This window comes from Aspergillus nomiae (genome assembly GCF_001204775.2).
Source record: "Aspergillus nomiae NRRL 13137 chromosome Unknown contig00142, whole genome shotgun sequence".
In the NCBI taxonomy this organism is placed as follows: domain Eukaryota; kingdom Fungi; phylum Ascomycota; class Eurotiomycetes; order Eurotiales; family Aspergillaceae; genus Aspergillus; species Aspergillus nomiae.
In genome coordinates this window covers 30,224-45,084 of record NW_015378197.1, presented here as the reverse complement: position 1 = coordinate 45,084, position 14,861 = coordinate 30,224, and the positions used below count along the sequence as shown (strand labels likewise).

General features: G+C 45.6%; 7 protein-coding genes across 7 annotated transcripts; 3 read left to right on the top strand and 4 right to left on the bottom strand.

Annotated features, from left to right (window-relative positions):
• Positions 1–386: 386 nt before the first annotated feature.
• Positions 387–1,295, top strand: ANOM_005394 (cytidine and deoxycytidylate deaminase zinc-binding domain protein; the record flags this gene model as incomplete). Its single annotated transcript, XM_015550651.1, has 4 exons — positions 387–457; positions 767–1,005; positions 1,055–1,152; positions 1,209–1,295. Coding segments are annotated over 4 exons (447 nt in total), but the record flags the coding sequence as incomplete, so codon positions are not given.
• A 32-nt stretch (positions 1,296–1,327) lies between these two features.
• Positions 1,328–2,346, bottom strand: ANOM_005393 (putative NADH-ubiquinone oxidoreductase 21 kDa subunit; the record flags this gene model as incomplete). The annotated part of the gene is made up of 5 exons (XM_015550650.1): positions 1,328–1,587; positions 1,652–1,854; positions 1,912–2,117; positions 2,169–2,185; positions 2,242–2,346. Coding segments are annotated over 4 exons (510 nt in total), but the record flags the coding sequence as incomplete, so codon positions are not given.
• A 301-nt stretch (positions 2,347–2,647) lies between these two features.
• ANOM_005392 (Chromosome segregation in meiosis protein 3) lies at positions 2,648–3,624 on the top strand (the record flags this gene model as incomplete). Its single annotated transcript, XM_015550649.1, has 3 exons — positions 2,648–2,883; positions 2,947–3,025; positions 3,085–3,624. The coding sequence occupies 3 exons, from the start codon at positions 2,648–2,650 to the stop codon at positions 3,622–3,624; spliced, it is 855 nt and encodes a 284-aa protein (XP_015406692.1).
• Positions 3,625–4,018: 394 nt separating this feature from the next.
• Positions 4,019–5,641, bottom strand: ANOM_005391 (Ran exchange factor Prp20/Pim1; the record flags this gene model as incomplete). The annotated part of the gene is made up of 2 exons (XM_015550648.1): positions 4,019–4,843; positions 4,892–5,641. 2 exons carry the CDS (start codon positions 5,639–5,641, stop codon positions 4,019–4,021), a joined length of 1,575 nt encoding a protein of 524 aa, XP_015406691.1.
• Positions 5,642–7,767: 2,126 nt separating this feature from the next.
• ANOM_005390 (RibD family protein) lies at positions 7,768–9,637 on the bottom strand (the record flags this gene model as incomplete). Its single annotated transcript, XM_015550647.1, has 3 exons — positions 7,768–8,114; positions 8,317–8,599; positions 8,660–9,637. 3 exons carry the CDS (start codon positions 9,635–9,637, stop codon positions 7,768–7,770), a joined length of 1,608 nt encoding a protein of 535 aa, XP_015406690.1.
• A 503-nt stretch (positions 9,638–10,140) lies between these two features.
• On the bottom strand, positions 10,141–13,560 carry nic96 (linker nucleoporin NIC96; the record flags this gene model as incomplete). Its single annotated transcript, XM_015550646.1, has 5 exons — positions 10,141–10,480; positions 10,565–11,306; positions 11,373–12,354; positions 12,401–13,052; positions 13,124–13,560. 5 exons carry the CDS (start codon positions 13,558–13,560, stop codon positions 10,141–10,143), a joined length of 3,153 nt encoding a protein of 1,050 aa, XP_015406695.1.
• Positions 13,561–13,992: 432 nt separating this feature from the next.
• ANOM_005388 (cytochrome c oxidase assembly protein COX16) lies at positions 13,993–14,457 on the top strand (the record flags this gene model as incomplete). Its single annotated transcript, XM_015550645.1, has 2 exons — positions 13,993–14,316; positions 14,377–14,457. The coding sequence occupies 2 exons, from the start codon at positions 13,993–13,995 to the stop codon at positions 14,455–14,457; spliced, it is 405 nt and encodes a 134-aa protein (XP_015406696.1).
• Positions 14,458–14,861: the final 404 nt, after the last annotated feature.

Here is a 14,861-nt window from a genome sequence, read left to right as displayed (position 1 = left end):
TAATCTGTAATACATGTATTGCAAAAAATTCCTGACAACCTTGGAACGGACCTCTTAACGTCGATGCATGGTGCACTTACGCCTCCTTCTATATACTGATCTACCTCGAAAGCAACTTCGAGTACAAGAAGGTACAGAATTTCTCAATGTTATCCTGGAAATAGGTTAGAGTCACATCGTTGACAATGTTAACCATACATTAATTGATATTTTGTATATGTTCGCTTAGACTGACGTTGTCTATCAGGGAACGGTCCTGTACGATAAATATTGAATCAATATATTATTCCAGTTGCTAGAGCAAAAATTATTAAATCAGGTGCTCGTGAGTTGGGATCTCAGGTACTCACGACAACTTTGAAAACCCGCTTCATCGAGTCTAAAGGCGAATAATAATCTGCCGGCTATGGAGGAAGACTCAAGACACGCTTACTTTATGAAGCAAGCTTTATTGATGGTAATTCCGGCCTGGGATTTATACATGATATTAAGCAAATCAAGAGAGCTCACATTGTTTAGGGAGAAAAAGCTCTTGAGACAGGCGAAACTCCAGTCGGGTGTGTCTTAGTATATGACAACCAAATAGTCGGTTCTGGAATGAACGACACAAATAGGTCAATGAATGTATGTTGCCCAACTCTCATGGAATTGTATCTGTGCGAGAAAGCGAATTTGAGCGTGCACTGTACTAGCAAAGCGAACCTCACCTTTCTTTGCAACCATAAGGAGACACGTCTTCCAGCATTATTGTGAAAGTCAGTTGTAGAAAATTAAGTGCCCTGACTTATTTCATCAGGGTACAAAACACGCTGAGTTTATTGCGATCGAGCAGATGCTCCAAAGTCACCCCAAATCCTTACTTCGTTCAACAAAGCTCTATGTCACGGTCGAACCCTGCGTTATGTGTGCTTCTGCTTTGAGGCAGTACCGAATACAGGCAGTGTATTTTGGCTGCGGTAATGAACGTTTTGGAGGCACGGGAAGCATTCTCTCACTACACACCGAGTTCGTTACTCTCCAGTCTTGACTCTCCTGAAATCCTAACACACATTAGTTTCTCAATAGACCCACCTTACCCAGTGTATGGTGGGTTGTTTAGTAAGGAGGCCGTAATGCTACTTCGCAGGTTTTATATTCAAGAGAACGAGAAAGGTAAGTGATCATCTGCCATTATCAAGGACTCGGAGCATTTATTGACTATATGGTAGCACCCAAACCTCGCCCCAAGAAAAGCAGAGAGCTAAATACAAGATTTTGAGGATAACCTAAGAGCTACAACCTTACCGCCTTAGGAGGCAGCAACTCGAACACCAGCGAAGTCACTATAGGAATGCCACCAGCGCTAGTGAAAAAACCATCGCTACCATGTAGCTTAGGAGGGCCATGGTCAAGAGGTAAAATGAGAACGTTCTCGTATGCTTGTGTTATCCACCAAACCTATAAATAAATATACCAGACCGCGCAAGTTACGGCTCAACTTGATTATCCATACCAATGATATTTTCACGCAGAACCAGCCTTCGCCAAACGTTCCGCTTCGAGCTCACGCTCAGCTTGCTGATAGTACTTAGCTGTGTCCACACCATGCTTTATAGAAGTTAGCCCGTGAATAAAAGGCAGGCGGCAGATCAGGAAAGGGGAAGAGTCCGACCTGATCATGGTTTACAATGTTGAACCAGGGAAGAACATGAATGAATAACTCTGAATATCGCGAGTTCCTGGCTGCAACTCCTTGCAGATAAGCAGACACCTTGGAGGTGCCATACAGAGATTCACCTCTCTTGACCTTGTCAACCATCTCTCTTGTATCCATCTCAACCTCTCTCGAATTCTCGGTGAAACCATAGAAGCGATCTGATAGTCATGTAAGCCAATGCTTCTCACCGTAAATGAACGTGGCAATTGACATACTGCAAGATCTTTGGTAGAGCACATGGAGACCTCCAATAAGGCCGATTGCTGTTGCTAGCCGCATCACAGGGGCGAAGCCTCCTCTCCCAACATGAGATGGGCTTACCCTTTCCATAGCCCAGAATGCTAGTGGCGATGCGGCAGCTGCTCCACCAGCAAAAGCATAATCGGAAGGTCTCGCATACCCAAAAACTCGTTTCAGGTGCCTGGAAGCAGTGAGCACTTGTTAATAATTCTATGATTTCAGCAATCCATACGGGTCGGAATCAATCAACTGCAAACCGTAGTTAGCAATCGTTCATTCATCCTAAGTTGAGGGGTCTCTCGCACCGGATAGTCGGAATTAGCCCGTTTAGGGGGGCAAGAACTGTCTTGGGATCAGTGGCCATTGTGACCAAGTCGAGTCTGAAGCAAGTTTGTAGTGGTCGTACTGTTAAAGACGGCTTTCGTTGCGACGGAAGTGAACTCGGAGAGCACAAGTTGTGCCAAGAGTGGAACCTTTCCGGCTGGAGACTAGTAAGGTACTGTTTTGGCTTATTAATCAAAGACCGCCATTGGGGCGAACCATCTATGAAGGTGTTATTTTCAATACCCTTTGTACCGTACAGTATTGTTCACATAGCTACATACGGTAGAGCCTAGACACCTGTTGTACAGCCCGGCCATTTGGTGAACACGTCCGGATGCCTACTACGTCCTCCATTGAAAAGACAATTGTCTCCACTAAACTTAGACAATGGAACAAGAAGGTCATTTGGATATACAACAGGGCTTACCGTCGCAAACTGCGAACGATCTCTTTGACTACGATGTCGGTTTGGATGAGATACTGCAGCACACCCCAACCGAGTCAAGCATAAATGCACCCAGGCCGTCCACTATACCCGGCGATACCGGGTTAGGTCTTGGACTTGATGAGGAAGTCAAGGTTACTAGAAAACGACAGCCCGTTGCTAAACTAGATGAAGCACGGTGAGTTGAGCCACTCGGTTAATGATGGCAACCAGAAGTGATCTAACCTCACTCTACTATAAGGTTGCTGTCCCAAGCTGGTATACCTAGGCTACGCCGCACAGCCAAACAGAAGTTGAAATTCAAAGGAAAGGGACATGAGGTTTGATACTTATCAGCTCTTGCTGTCATACTTTCAGGGGCTGATATTCTTACTACTAGTTTTCTGATGCGGCACGCTTATTACAGTTCTATCAGTTGTGGCTTGATGATCTCTTCCCTCGTGCAAAGTTCGCTGATGGACTAACTATTATCGAAAAACTCGGTCATCATAAACGTCTACAGGCTATGCGCAGAGAGTGGATAGAAGAGGAGAAACCAAAGGTCCACATAGATGATACAACACAAGATCTACAAGCAGGTCGATCGAACTTGCCGATTGCGATAACCACTAGAAGTCATCATGCTATGGATGCTTATATATCTTCATCTCATAGCGTTGGCCATAGCAAAGTTGATAAGGAACCGTCGGCCGAAAAATCAGATGTCCCTGCTCACGGATTATTCATACTTGATGATGACAATACTCACCGCGCGATCGCACGAGACGTTCCTGAGGATGATGACGAATTGGAAACCCTTTTGAGAGAGCAGCAGTATGATGATGCTACAACTAAGAATTCCTTGACCCTGGCTGATTTGGACGCCGACGGTGATGGATTCGAAGCCATGGAAGAATTAAATATCTTAACTCCGACATGAGCTACGCCGTTCTACAATCATTGTCAAGCAATAAACCGCACAAGATCCTAGCAATATTGAATCTCTATCTAGGAATAGCGCTGCGTGTCATGGAGCTGGTAAATTTAATGCGCACATAGGATAGGCCACAATTCTTAACATGCTACAAGTACCTAATAAAAGAATATAAAGAACTTGACATTTGACAGTAGTAGACAGCTTATTAGACACAACTTGAAAAAGAGGGCACCAAAGAGTTCGGCTGGGAGGGGGAGGGAGGACGGGATAAACGAAGATATAGAGGAAAAGTTGGTTGCGCAAGACGCCAAAGCTCCCAAATATCCCTATATACTACGTATGACGCAATATGTAGATGTTTAGTTCCTGTCTGGTGCTAGCGGCACAATTGACTATTTCACACGACCACTGGCTCAGTGAATACTGAAAACTGTCCACCCGCGCCGGCCCAATTTAGCTTTTTGCCACGAACAGCGGTGTTCTCGACAATGGTTGCCACCTCAATATCATCCGAAGTGCCTTGACCTGTTTGATAGGTAGCGGAGAAGCCCCAAGACCAAGGACGGCCATCGGTATCAATGGCAATTGAATGATCAGATCCAGCTGCCACAGTGCTTGCTTTAATTCCTGGAACAGGGGTAGGTTCGATCAGGATCCGGGGTCGCCCACGTTCATCTTTGATAACAGCCTCCTCAGCAAGTGTATCAACTTTCAAACCTGTCTGGAAACCATCTAACCGACCCCATACGAGGCATTGCTCGCCATCAGCAACAGCAATCGAGTGATGAGCACCGCCACAAACTTGACTAATATTTTTCCCTGACAATGAGTCCACAATAGTAGGATGAACAATAGCAGCCTCGTCATCCCCAGCACCCGCCTGAATACCTGTCTCACCAAAACTATTCAGGCCCCAAGCATAAACTTTCCCGGATTGATGGACAGCAAAAGAATGGAAGGCGCCACTCCCGATATGTATAATATTCTTGGGCAGGCCAAATTCACGTGGTTGGAGGCCGTTCAATCTATTCCGCTCGATAATGCGACGTCCCAACTGGTTCTGTTGACCAGATCCCCAGGAGAAAACAGCACCCTTCTCATTCAAGGCGAGGGCATGGTTATCGCCGCATACTAGATGTTTTATTTTTTTCAGTGAGGATATTAGTGTTGGGATCGTTTGAACTGTATGAGTACTATCAAACCCCAAAATGCCATCGTTACTCTAAGCTTCATGTCAGCTAAGGCCTATAGAAATGAGCGAAGAACTTACTCTAAACGTGCCCCAGCCGTATACTTGGCCATCATCTGTGAGGGCGAAACTCGAGCTATCCCCAGCAGCGACTTCAACGAAAACAGTACTTTCGGGGAAAGTATCAGAAGGAATAGCAGTTGGGGTCGACTCGTATGGGTTGAGAGCCGGGTCATCATCTGAGTCTGAATCGGCATCACTCTTATTATCCTCAACCTCCTTGTAGCCTCCATCCCATGTAGTATCCCTTCCAAGCGCACCTTGGTCATTCACGCCCCAGGTAAGGATCTTGTTATCGTGGGTAAGAGCGACGCAGTGCATACCACCAACAGCGACCTGTACTACACCAACCTTATCTGCTGACAGGTAAGGATTGAGGCGCGGCCGCTTTACATCAACAGCAGTCCTTTCCGGCCCAAGACCAAGTTCGCCTGAGCTGCCTTCGCCACAAACGTAAACGTTAAGTCGGGTTGTCGGTGCATGGTTGATGACCACTTTCGGCTTTTGCTTTGTAACACGAGGTTCAACAACGCGTGCCTTTTTGGTTTCGCGAATAGGCTCCTCAACAGCTTCGGCTTTACGTTTTGGGGGTGCTGCGCGGGCAGCTTTTGTGGTAGTCTTTGTGCGCGCATCGCTGCCTTTAGACTTGGCTGCGCTGGTTTTCGTAGGCCGTTCCTTTGCTGGAGTTCTTGTGGAAGGAACCCTATTTGTAGTTGTGGTGCTTTTGGGTGGCTTCGCAGAAGCCTTGGACGCGCTCTTTTTAGGCGGCATCCTTTGAGTTTAGGTGAGGAAAGTAGGTAAATATGCAAGGGGAAAGAAAGGAGAATATATAACCAAGGGAATAAGATGGCGAATGAGGAGGAAATATCTTATTTGGGGGTTGGGGGGGGGGAAGGAAGGTAAAGTATACTGGAAAAGTAGAGCCGACACTAAGAAAAATAGAAACGCGACAAGACCCCAAGTTTACTGTTGTTGTTGTTGTTGTTGTTGTTTAAGGTAAAAAGAAATAATAGAAAAATGCCATCTATGCGCTAAACCCAAGTTGTCGATATTCCGATGATCGGGAAATATTTTTCTGAGCCACACCACTAATGAAGGATTTAGGTCGGTTCTCAATTCGTTGGTTGTGGGGTTGGCCATTGAGATCCATTAACTTATACATACTACGGAGCACAGTACGTAGCCTGAATTCTTAACTATGTACAGTTGGGGGAGCAGTTCAAAGGTTCAAGCAGGTTGTTACCCTTTGACCCTTTATTGTCCTCGATGAACTGATACCCATATGTTCTTTGCTCTACTCCATTTTTCCTTCTCGTCTTCCCTCCTCTTGGAAGTAAAAAAAACCTAAGGAATATCAGAGAGATATGTATATGTCCGTGTATATGATACGAATACTATTACTATGTCAAGTATGTACGACTAGCACGGTCATCTACGTATTAGTTACAGCTACTTACATACCATACCATTTATATGGTAAGGGCAGTGTTCACATTTAATGATGGTCTACGCAGTGAATTTGATTTTACTCTGAGTTTAGTAGACTCCTGAATGAAGTTGAGCAATAGTACTCCGGAGGTAATTGTATATATATACCTTCTTCTTCTTCTTCTTCTTCTTCTTCTTCTTCTTCTTCTTCTTTCTTTTCTTCTTCTTTCTTTTTCTTTTTCTTTTTCTTTTTCTTTTTCTTTTTCTATATGGATACACTAGAAAAACCTAGAAGAGAGAGGGGAGAGAGAGAGAGGCGTCGTCATGTTTAACTATTGCAATATACTATGTTCTTTGTAGGATATGTTGGATTTTGTAGTAGTTTAAAGTTCAATGTAGTAAAATGATGTTACAGAATTAGAGTAATTTATATTTCCCCTGCACTATTTAAATATAGATAGTAGAACTACTACACAGTAGATCTTGGCTAGTTCAAAAACCCACCTTATTAATAGATTGCAATAGGGAATATCTCTACCACCAATGTACAAGTTTCATCGCCATTGAGCTATCGGCTACCCGGCAGATAGGGTTTTCAGAAGTACAGGTCCAAAAATGACTACTTTTTCAGATAGACTGTATGTAACTGTCTTTCTCAACCCACACAAGCAACGCAAGAAGAACATACATAAAGGATACATGGTAATACCTCTCTGTAAAGTACTCAGTTGCTATAGTGTACCATACTAGACTCTATGTACTAAATTAAAAGGTAGTTCGAGGTTTACATAAGGGCCACGCTAAGACTAAGATATTCTCTTTTTCTACACGCCCAGACTCTACCATTTGCTTCTTGGGTTTCTAGGCAGTGACAACTTTCTACGAGATATATACAGTCAGTCAGTCTCACGGCTCTGCACTAGCTCTCGAATTCCAGCCAGCGAACATCTGGATTGGTGATTTTCAGTCGTCCTAATAATATTTTTCTCAGTACGGTACCTAGCATGCACTCCCAGGCTTACATATAATTTGCCACATCCAACTAGAATCCCTGCTTCATTGACCTAGCCCAATTTAACCGTCTACACATTGGGGGCTTCCCTAGCAGGAATATTGTATCTAGTAGTATGTACTTATATAGACGAGAGTAGTCCTCAATGAACTATTAAGTAGTCTATGTAAGCTTGGAGTGTGGTCTCATCTGTATATTGATAGCAAGTTTCATGGAAGATTATGCGTAGCTGATGGGTTCCTACAAGCCCAGTTGATCATTAGTATCATGTTCACTAATCACACGAGGTTGAAACCCTATTCCCAACATCTGTTCATGTATAATCGCTCTAGACGGTTGAATATAGGTAGCCAGTAGTTGGATTAACTCTCGAGGTAAGTCTTTAGGTTGATTCCATGCAAGCATGTAGACATAGGTCCATAGGTGTCACGACCCCGGGCTGTGAGTATTGGATTCACTAGTCTGGATCACGGATTCTTCCACACATTATAACATTTTGCCCGAGCGGCATCCATTTCACCTCTCTTGGGTTGAGGGCGGCATTGGGCTTTCCCTGTTCATCACGTTTTGAATCTGGACTTACTGGCACCCCACCACTGCCCAGATATGTCGGCGCAACTGTTACAATGATAGAGTCAATGAATTCCGTGTATTCGGGATTCAACAGCTCGCTCAGCACAGTCCCACCACCTTCAATCATCACACTTTTGACCCCCTCCGACGCTAAGGCGCGTAGAATGGCTTCCCAGCGCAAACGCCAATTTTGATTATACTCCACAATTCGGAGAAAGTCGCCTCCGTACCCTTTCAGCATCATCAATTTCTGGGGGTGGATTTGGGCCCCTGGCGACACAACCACATGGTGCCTTGCCTTTCCCTTCGACCGCTGTCCGCAGCATTCTGCATCCAGGATGAACGGGCCATCGCCCTGTTGGATCGATTATGACCGGCCGTGGTTGCCACATTCGTCCAAGACCACCAAATCCTCCTGCACCCTCCAGCCTACAGTTCAAGCCTGGGTTATCAGCCAACACAGTCCCGACACCTATCAAAATAGCATCATGGCGTGATCTTAGGTAATGCGTCATCAGTTTTGCCTCCGGCCCAGAAAGTACTGTCTGCATTCCTGGGAGCAGAGATATTTTGGAGTCCATGGAGGATGCATACGACAAAGTAACGTGTGGAAACTGGCGTCTCTCGTCGTATCTTGGGAGATAAGGCTCAAGAAAATCTAAAGGAAACTGAGGGAACAAGAGCGTATCTGGCGGTAGGGGTGAATCCAAATACGTCTTTGGTGGCGGTGGATTAGTAGATGCTTTACAGTCACCATTAGTAACCCTTATCCTCACAATGCCATGGCCCTTCTGATATTCATACCCATCGTGAGGTATGAGCTTAACTTCCGGGTTTTGTATTCTCCATTTCGCAGAGACATTGCGAACGTCCGTGACAGTACAGAATTTCCCCCCTGCTTCGATAAGCTTTTCAGGTTCTTCCTGGAACTTCGTATATATAGACGAAGGTAAGTACCCCTTAATGGCCTCCTTGCGGGCAAATTCCATAAGCCCCGAATTTCGCTTCACCCGGTCAATGTAATCAAGGTCATGCGAGTGTATAGGGCTGCTTCCGGGTGTCCTTGCGATAGTCACCGTTGAATAGGCTCCCTCGAAGCGCACAACTTTAATCTGGAAGTTGCAGATACCACCCTCACGTACCCTCTTTTTCCGAGGACGCTTACCCTCCGGTAGAGGCCGAGTCTCGGACGTGCGGTGCGTTGGGCGTCGTAGACGACACATATAGTAGTCCGTTGTGCAGTGACCTTCTTTACTGGAGTTGGACCTTTGCTTAACCCACACATTATCGATGTATGGCCAATATGTTTCAAATTCTTCGAGGCTAATCTCAATTGGATCTTTGCATTCAAACATTACTTGTCGTATTCTTGCGAGGTTTGGCGGGTTATTTATAAGGTTGTAATTAACTGGAGTGCCCACGTGCTCCAAGTTGCCAGCATTGGCACAGTTGTCATTCGATTCACTTGGTCCAGCGTCTTGCAAAATAGCCTCATTCTCAGCTGCCACAGATTCATGAAGACTTAAAGTAGCGCGGGACCTTGGGCTACTCCCAGAATCTAGTGAGCTTGTTTGACTATCGGGATTGTGCGTTGCGGTGTGGTGATGATTGCTCGCCTCCATCGATTTCTCCGATATTGAGTCTAGGGTAGGCGTTGCCGGTGCCGTAGTTTCATTGTGTAAAGGATATACATCAGATTCAGAGGATAATGACTTCGTACTCGTGTTTGACACGTCCGAATGGTCATGGCCCATGTCGGGTGCTTAGAAATTGGCTCCTAGTAGTCAAAGACTGTTCTGAGATGCATGTACGGAGTACAAAACCTCGGTTTGGAGGGCCCCACATCGGTTGGCAATGATTTCACTTCATGATAAATCGATGGTATAGATACATACATCGGTGGTAGGTTTAGGGATTGGAGAAGTATGGGTAGACTCGATGTTTCTTAGTTTGCAATTGCCCCGTTCAGCGATTCTCTATGTTAAATGTTAGGTGTCGGTCTGCATCGCCTTGACCTATCCGCTCAAAGAATCCTTGGCGCAACCTTTACCTCCGGCGCGGAAAAAGTCCGCCCATGGGTTTACCGGTACATCAGGTAGATGCCTATATACTAGCTGCGGGCACCAACACTACATACCTACAATTTGCACCAATCAAAGTTCTGATCAATCGGCCTATAGCTTGTACGAGGACTGGTAGTAGTAAGTTAGGTAACATCAAGCATACACTCCATAGCAACTACCTAGTAGAATAACATTCAATATGCCCCGATTTCTGCGCCAGCACGGGCGAGCGTCTCATAGACTCTGGGTGGCAATTTATACTTCACCATACCAGAAAAGATCATCAGATCTTTGGCCATTACCAGTAACTCATCAGCTAGGCTTTGTCTGATTTGATTTTCGTATGTCCCAGAGTTCAGTCGTTCTCTTTCATGGCCAATACATGTGATGCTCCACATTACCACATGCCCAATATTGCGAGAGATCATCGTGGGGAAGGACGAGAATGCTTGAGCTGCGCTTCGGATATAGGGTACTGAGCCTCTAGCCCGAAGAGGAAGGATGTTCAGGGCATTGATGGCCTGCAAACAAACACTGTTAGAGACAGAAGCCAAGAGGGAAAGGAAAGAAAGTAGAAGAGCATGAGTCCTTCACTTTGTTATGGATGATGATACTTACATCCAGGGCTGGGGTCCATTTTCCTGCTTCAACTTCAGCTTTGGCTCCATCATTTGAAGCAACAAACCACATGCGTCACGATTGACAGGGCGGATTCGCTGGTAATATAGGGCATTCATGTTGTAAATGCTGATAATGTTTCTTGCCAGAGCCACTGGGTCTTCCACTGCTGTCAAGCTGAGGCTACTACCAGGGTCCCTAAGAGCCTCCTGCTCTGAGACTTGAGCATCTTGCCGTTTTGTCCGTGGTTGTAATGGCTGCAGTTTCAAGGAAGGGCCGCCCAATTCGACAGCTACAGAATCAGATAGTGCTCTGTTGATGATATCAATGACGCGGTCGTAATCTTCAGCGAGATGGTACAATAGGACGGCATCCGTGATTAAGCCCTTGTCGTCGGCCACAGCTGCCGCTTGTACAGTTATTGTTTTCAAAAACTCCTCTTGATCTACCAACTTGATCAAGCCAATCCGTTGTTCAATTAGTCCCTTGATTCTGGTTCCATCGGAACGTACATCTCCCAACAACCTGGCGAATTCCCGGGTTTCCAAGATATATTCGCGCAATGCCTCGTGACACACTGAGGCTTGTGACTTGCCCAGGGAGCCTGGAAGGTCAGCGTTAAGGCAAAGCAAGGAGAAGTAATCAATCGCTGCCTCCACCAACCCCGTACGGAATTCCTTCGTGTATTGTATGACGAGATAGCCGAAATTGATCTGTGGATATTGTTTCACAGTGAATGATACTATTTCTGTTAGCGTATCCATATAAAGTCAAGGCAGAAAAAAAGCTAAGAACTAGTGTTACTTACTGATTTCTTCACCCGAAGCATAAAAATCAGATACGCGCAGAAGGCCGTAGTAGGCCAAAGCAATTGCAAAGTGCACAGCGCTGACTGGAGCGTAAGAACTGAGGTAGGAGACGGCTTGCTCAAACATTCCTCCCAGGATTTGTAGGAGAAAGAAAGTTCCATAGCCGCCAGGTCCCTCTTGGCCCTTCCCGAAAACTCGCTGCCCGATTTCAGCGATATCTGTCTGGATATCCTCCAGGCCAAAAACATCTCCTGCAACCTCTTCAGTACGATCATCTTCCCTAGCTAAGTTGAACTGCAACCACATCCAGTCTTCGACACTTTGGTTTACACCTTCCAAGCGTCTGCGACTGAGGTCACAGCGTCCGATAATCTTGTAACAAGCCATCCGATAAGGATCAACAGTATTATCAGGAGCATTGCGCGATCGTTGTTGATATTCACCGTTGATTTTTTGTTGTAGATCCCTTGGTAAACGTCTATTCTGCGCGTAAGTTGTCATATAAGTCACGAATTTATGATCCAATGACCGGAACCCAGGGTCTTGGCTAACATATTCTGCCGCCTCAGTAATGAATCCACATCGGAGAAGATAGAATATGAGGATCCAGCAATAATCCTGACCAACCATTTGCAGCTCTGTCCCATCAGGAGCGAGATCCTTCCTCGCCGCTCTAAGTCGGATATAGGCGCGAATTTTATTGATCACAGTCGGTATTCCACCAAGCTGCGCTTCTCGAGGGTTTTTAGCAATCACATTTTCAACCTCATTGTAGAATAGATTCTCAAGAAACGTTCTGGACCCATCCACAATCCTCTTTCTCAAGCTAATAGCACGTCGCGAGCCTGGCGCTTCATCCAGGTAATCTTCAGAAAATTGGCGTTCCTTCAATGCACCCGGATCTGACGTGTTTACAATATTTGGAGTTTCTTGAACAATGCTTATCAGCGCATGGTAAGCGTCAAAGAGTTGCCGGGGAACCTTATGCCGTCAGCTCAGAATAAAACTTTCAATCAAGTCAACTTACATCGCCACCAACATGGCTTTCAACTTCAGAAAATTCGTGGAGGACAGGGAAAGTATGTGCTTGGAGTCTAGCAGAGTTCAGCAATTGAACCTTATCCGCATAGCGGCTCATCTTTTCCCGTAAGAAATGAAGATCTGAAGACTGAGTGCTGGATGCGTCACTTCGTTCCATTGGGGCGTCAAAGAATCTATGACTCGCCGTTCTAGTGCTGGGTACACCAATAACTGACTTCTCCATACCAGAGCGCCCAAAGACACTCCTATGGGTGACGCCTGGGGCGGTATAGCTTGATGTGGCACCATATTGTTTTGACTGTCGCACAGAATGGCCGAATGCGCCTCTTCCATCACCGGTATTGTCATCCTTCTGTGCCAGACCAAAATGCTGAAAAATTCTCCGACGTTGCTCTTCCCAATCTAGGTCGACCTTTTCCTCCAAGAATATATCGAAATCTCTATGAATACGAGTGAGGCTCTCCGCAATCATTGCATGGCGGCCGCGTTGTTGTATATTGCGCAAAAACTTTTGATTGTCGGGGTCAAAAGTCTCTTGTTCTTTTGTAGGGCCTAATACCAAGGCTTGGGGGTCTAAAGCTTTAAGATCCCGCAAAGTATGCCCTGGTGAAACTCCAGATGCAGCGAGGAGATAGTGACTATTACCGATTAAAAATTAGTTATGTTGTAAAACCACGGAAGGGATATTAAGTCTGATGAATATACGTACGCCTTACTGTCCTGTATATGTTGTGAACCCTTTGTTCCCCCATTACCAAGTTCTCTTGCTTTTCTTCGGATATCATCAAGGCCTAATTGAAGACTGGGTAGCTCTTCGTAATTGCTGCTTCGCCCTATTGTAGAAAGTGGTCGTTTTTTACCACGCTCCAGCAGGCTGTTGAAAAAAGCGGGCTGCGTGGACTGATTTGGAGGCAGTGAGGATTGGGTTGTATTAGCCTGTGCCTGGCTATGCTCGAGATTTGAAGATGGGGCAGACTGTTGCTGGGCTTGCGGCTGTGCGCCAAAAAGTGATCCGGTTGATTGACCCTGAGTGAACGTATTCCCTACAGCATTTATTGGATTATTTGTTGTGAAGAGGGTCGATGACTGTGTGGTTGCTCCCAGCGCGCCGCCCCCAAATAAAGAATTTGAGCTTGTGGATGCCATCGAGCTATGAAAATGGTGGGAAGGGAAGGACCTTTAACGATCAAAATAGCGTTGGGTTGGTGAATAAATTCTGATCCATAAGCAAGTGGTATAGGATTATACAAAAAGGCAGTGTATGAAAGGTGATGCTCACTGTTTGATCACACTAGACAATCGTGGACATCAGGCCTGGTAGTTCTGTTGTAGGTCTTCCCCTTCTTCGCACTTGATGTTTGTGAGACCGCTTTGCTGCGATATATTTCCAAAACTAGCTTATCCCGGACTTTCTATTTCACCGAATGCTCAGTCCACAGTAGCCTGCCTTAGGCTCACCAAGACAGAAAAGCCCTTTTGATAATAACGCCATCTGGGTTTAGTTAAGAGCAGAGTAGTACACCACTTCCTAATATTCTTGTTCCTAGACTGCCTTGCATTCTCATATCTCTTTCGGCAATGCCCGTGTTCCAAAGCAAAACGTTTCGTCGTGCAACAACAGCATCGTCTTCGCTCGGGGAACGGATCGGCGAGACCTACCGCGCTAGATTGCCCAAGCATCCGTTTCTTCTCTTTGGATTCCCCTTTGTTATGATAATCGTTGCGGGGTCATTTGCTTTGACCCCTGCTGCTGCCCTGAGATATGAACGGTACGACCGCAAGGTGCAGCAATTAAGCCAAGAGGAAGCAATGAATTTAGGGCTGAAAGGGCCAGACGGGGAAGAGGGAATCAGAAGGAACCCTCGGAGGCGGATAATTGGAGATGAGAGGGAAGAGTACTATGTATGTCAAACCATTTAACTTGTCATTGTTGAAGTGCACATCAGTAACAAACTTCTACAGAGGCTCATGGCAAAAGATTTGGACAACTGGGAGCAGAAAAGAGTGCAGAGGCTTAAGGGTGAACCCGATGGGAAACTGTGAACTACTTAAGTACTATCATACCATATATTTTGCATTCTGATAATCTCGCCTGTTGGTTGTTTCAGTATTTGTTCATTACGAGAGCTCTGCAGCTGATCAGCTTGCGTGTTTTTCTATATACCTTTCCCCTTCCACTTGTACTTGTACTTGCCAAACAGCCTTTGTGAACCAAGCTGTCGAGTATGCACACACAAGAACTGTTTCGAATCCACTCATTTGGTGATTTCATTTATAGAAAGACTTGCACTTCTGTTATAGAATCCCCCTGTCAGCAGCCTCGGTAGTACCGTAAGAAGCTCTGTACGAATAGGTTTGAGAGGCCCTCCACCATGTACTTCGTATCATTATTTGAAAATGGAAGCCCCCACCAAATGTAGCTACGTACCCAGTCTTGCTGCCCATGT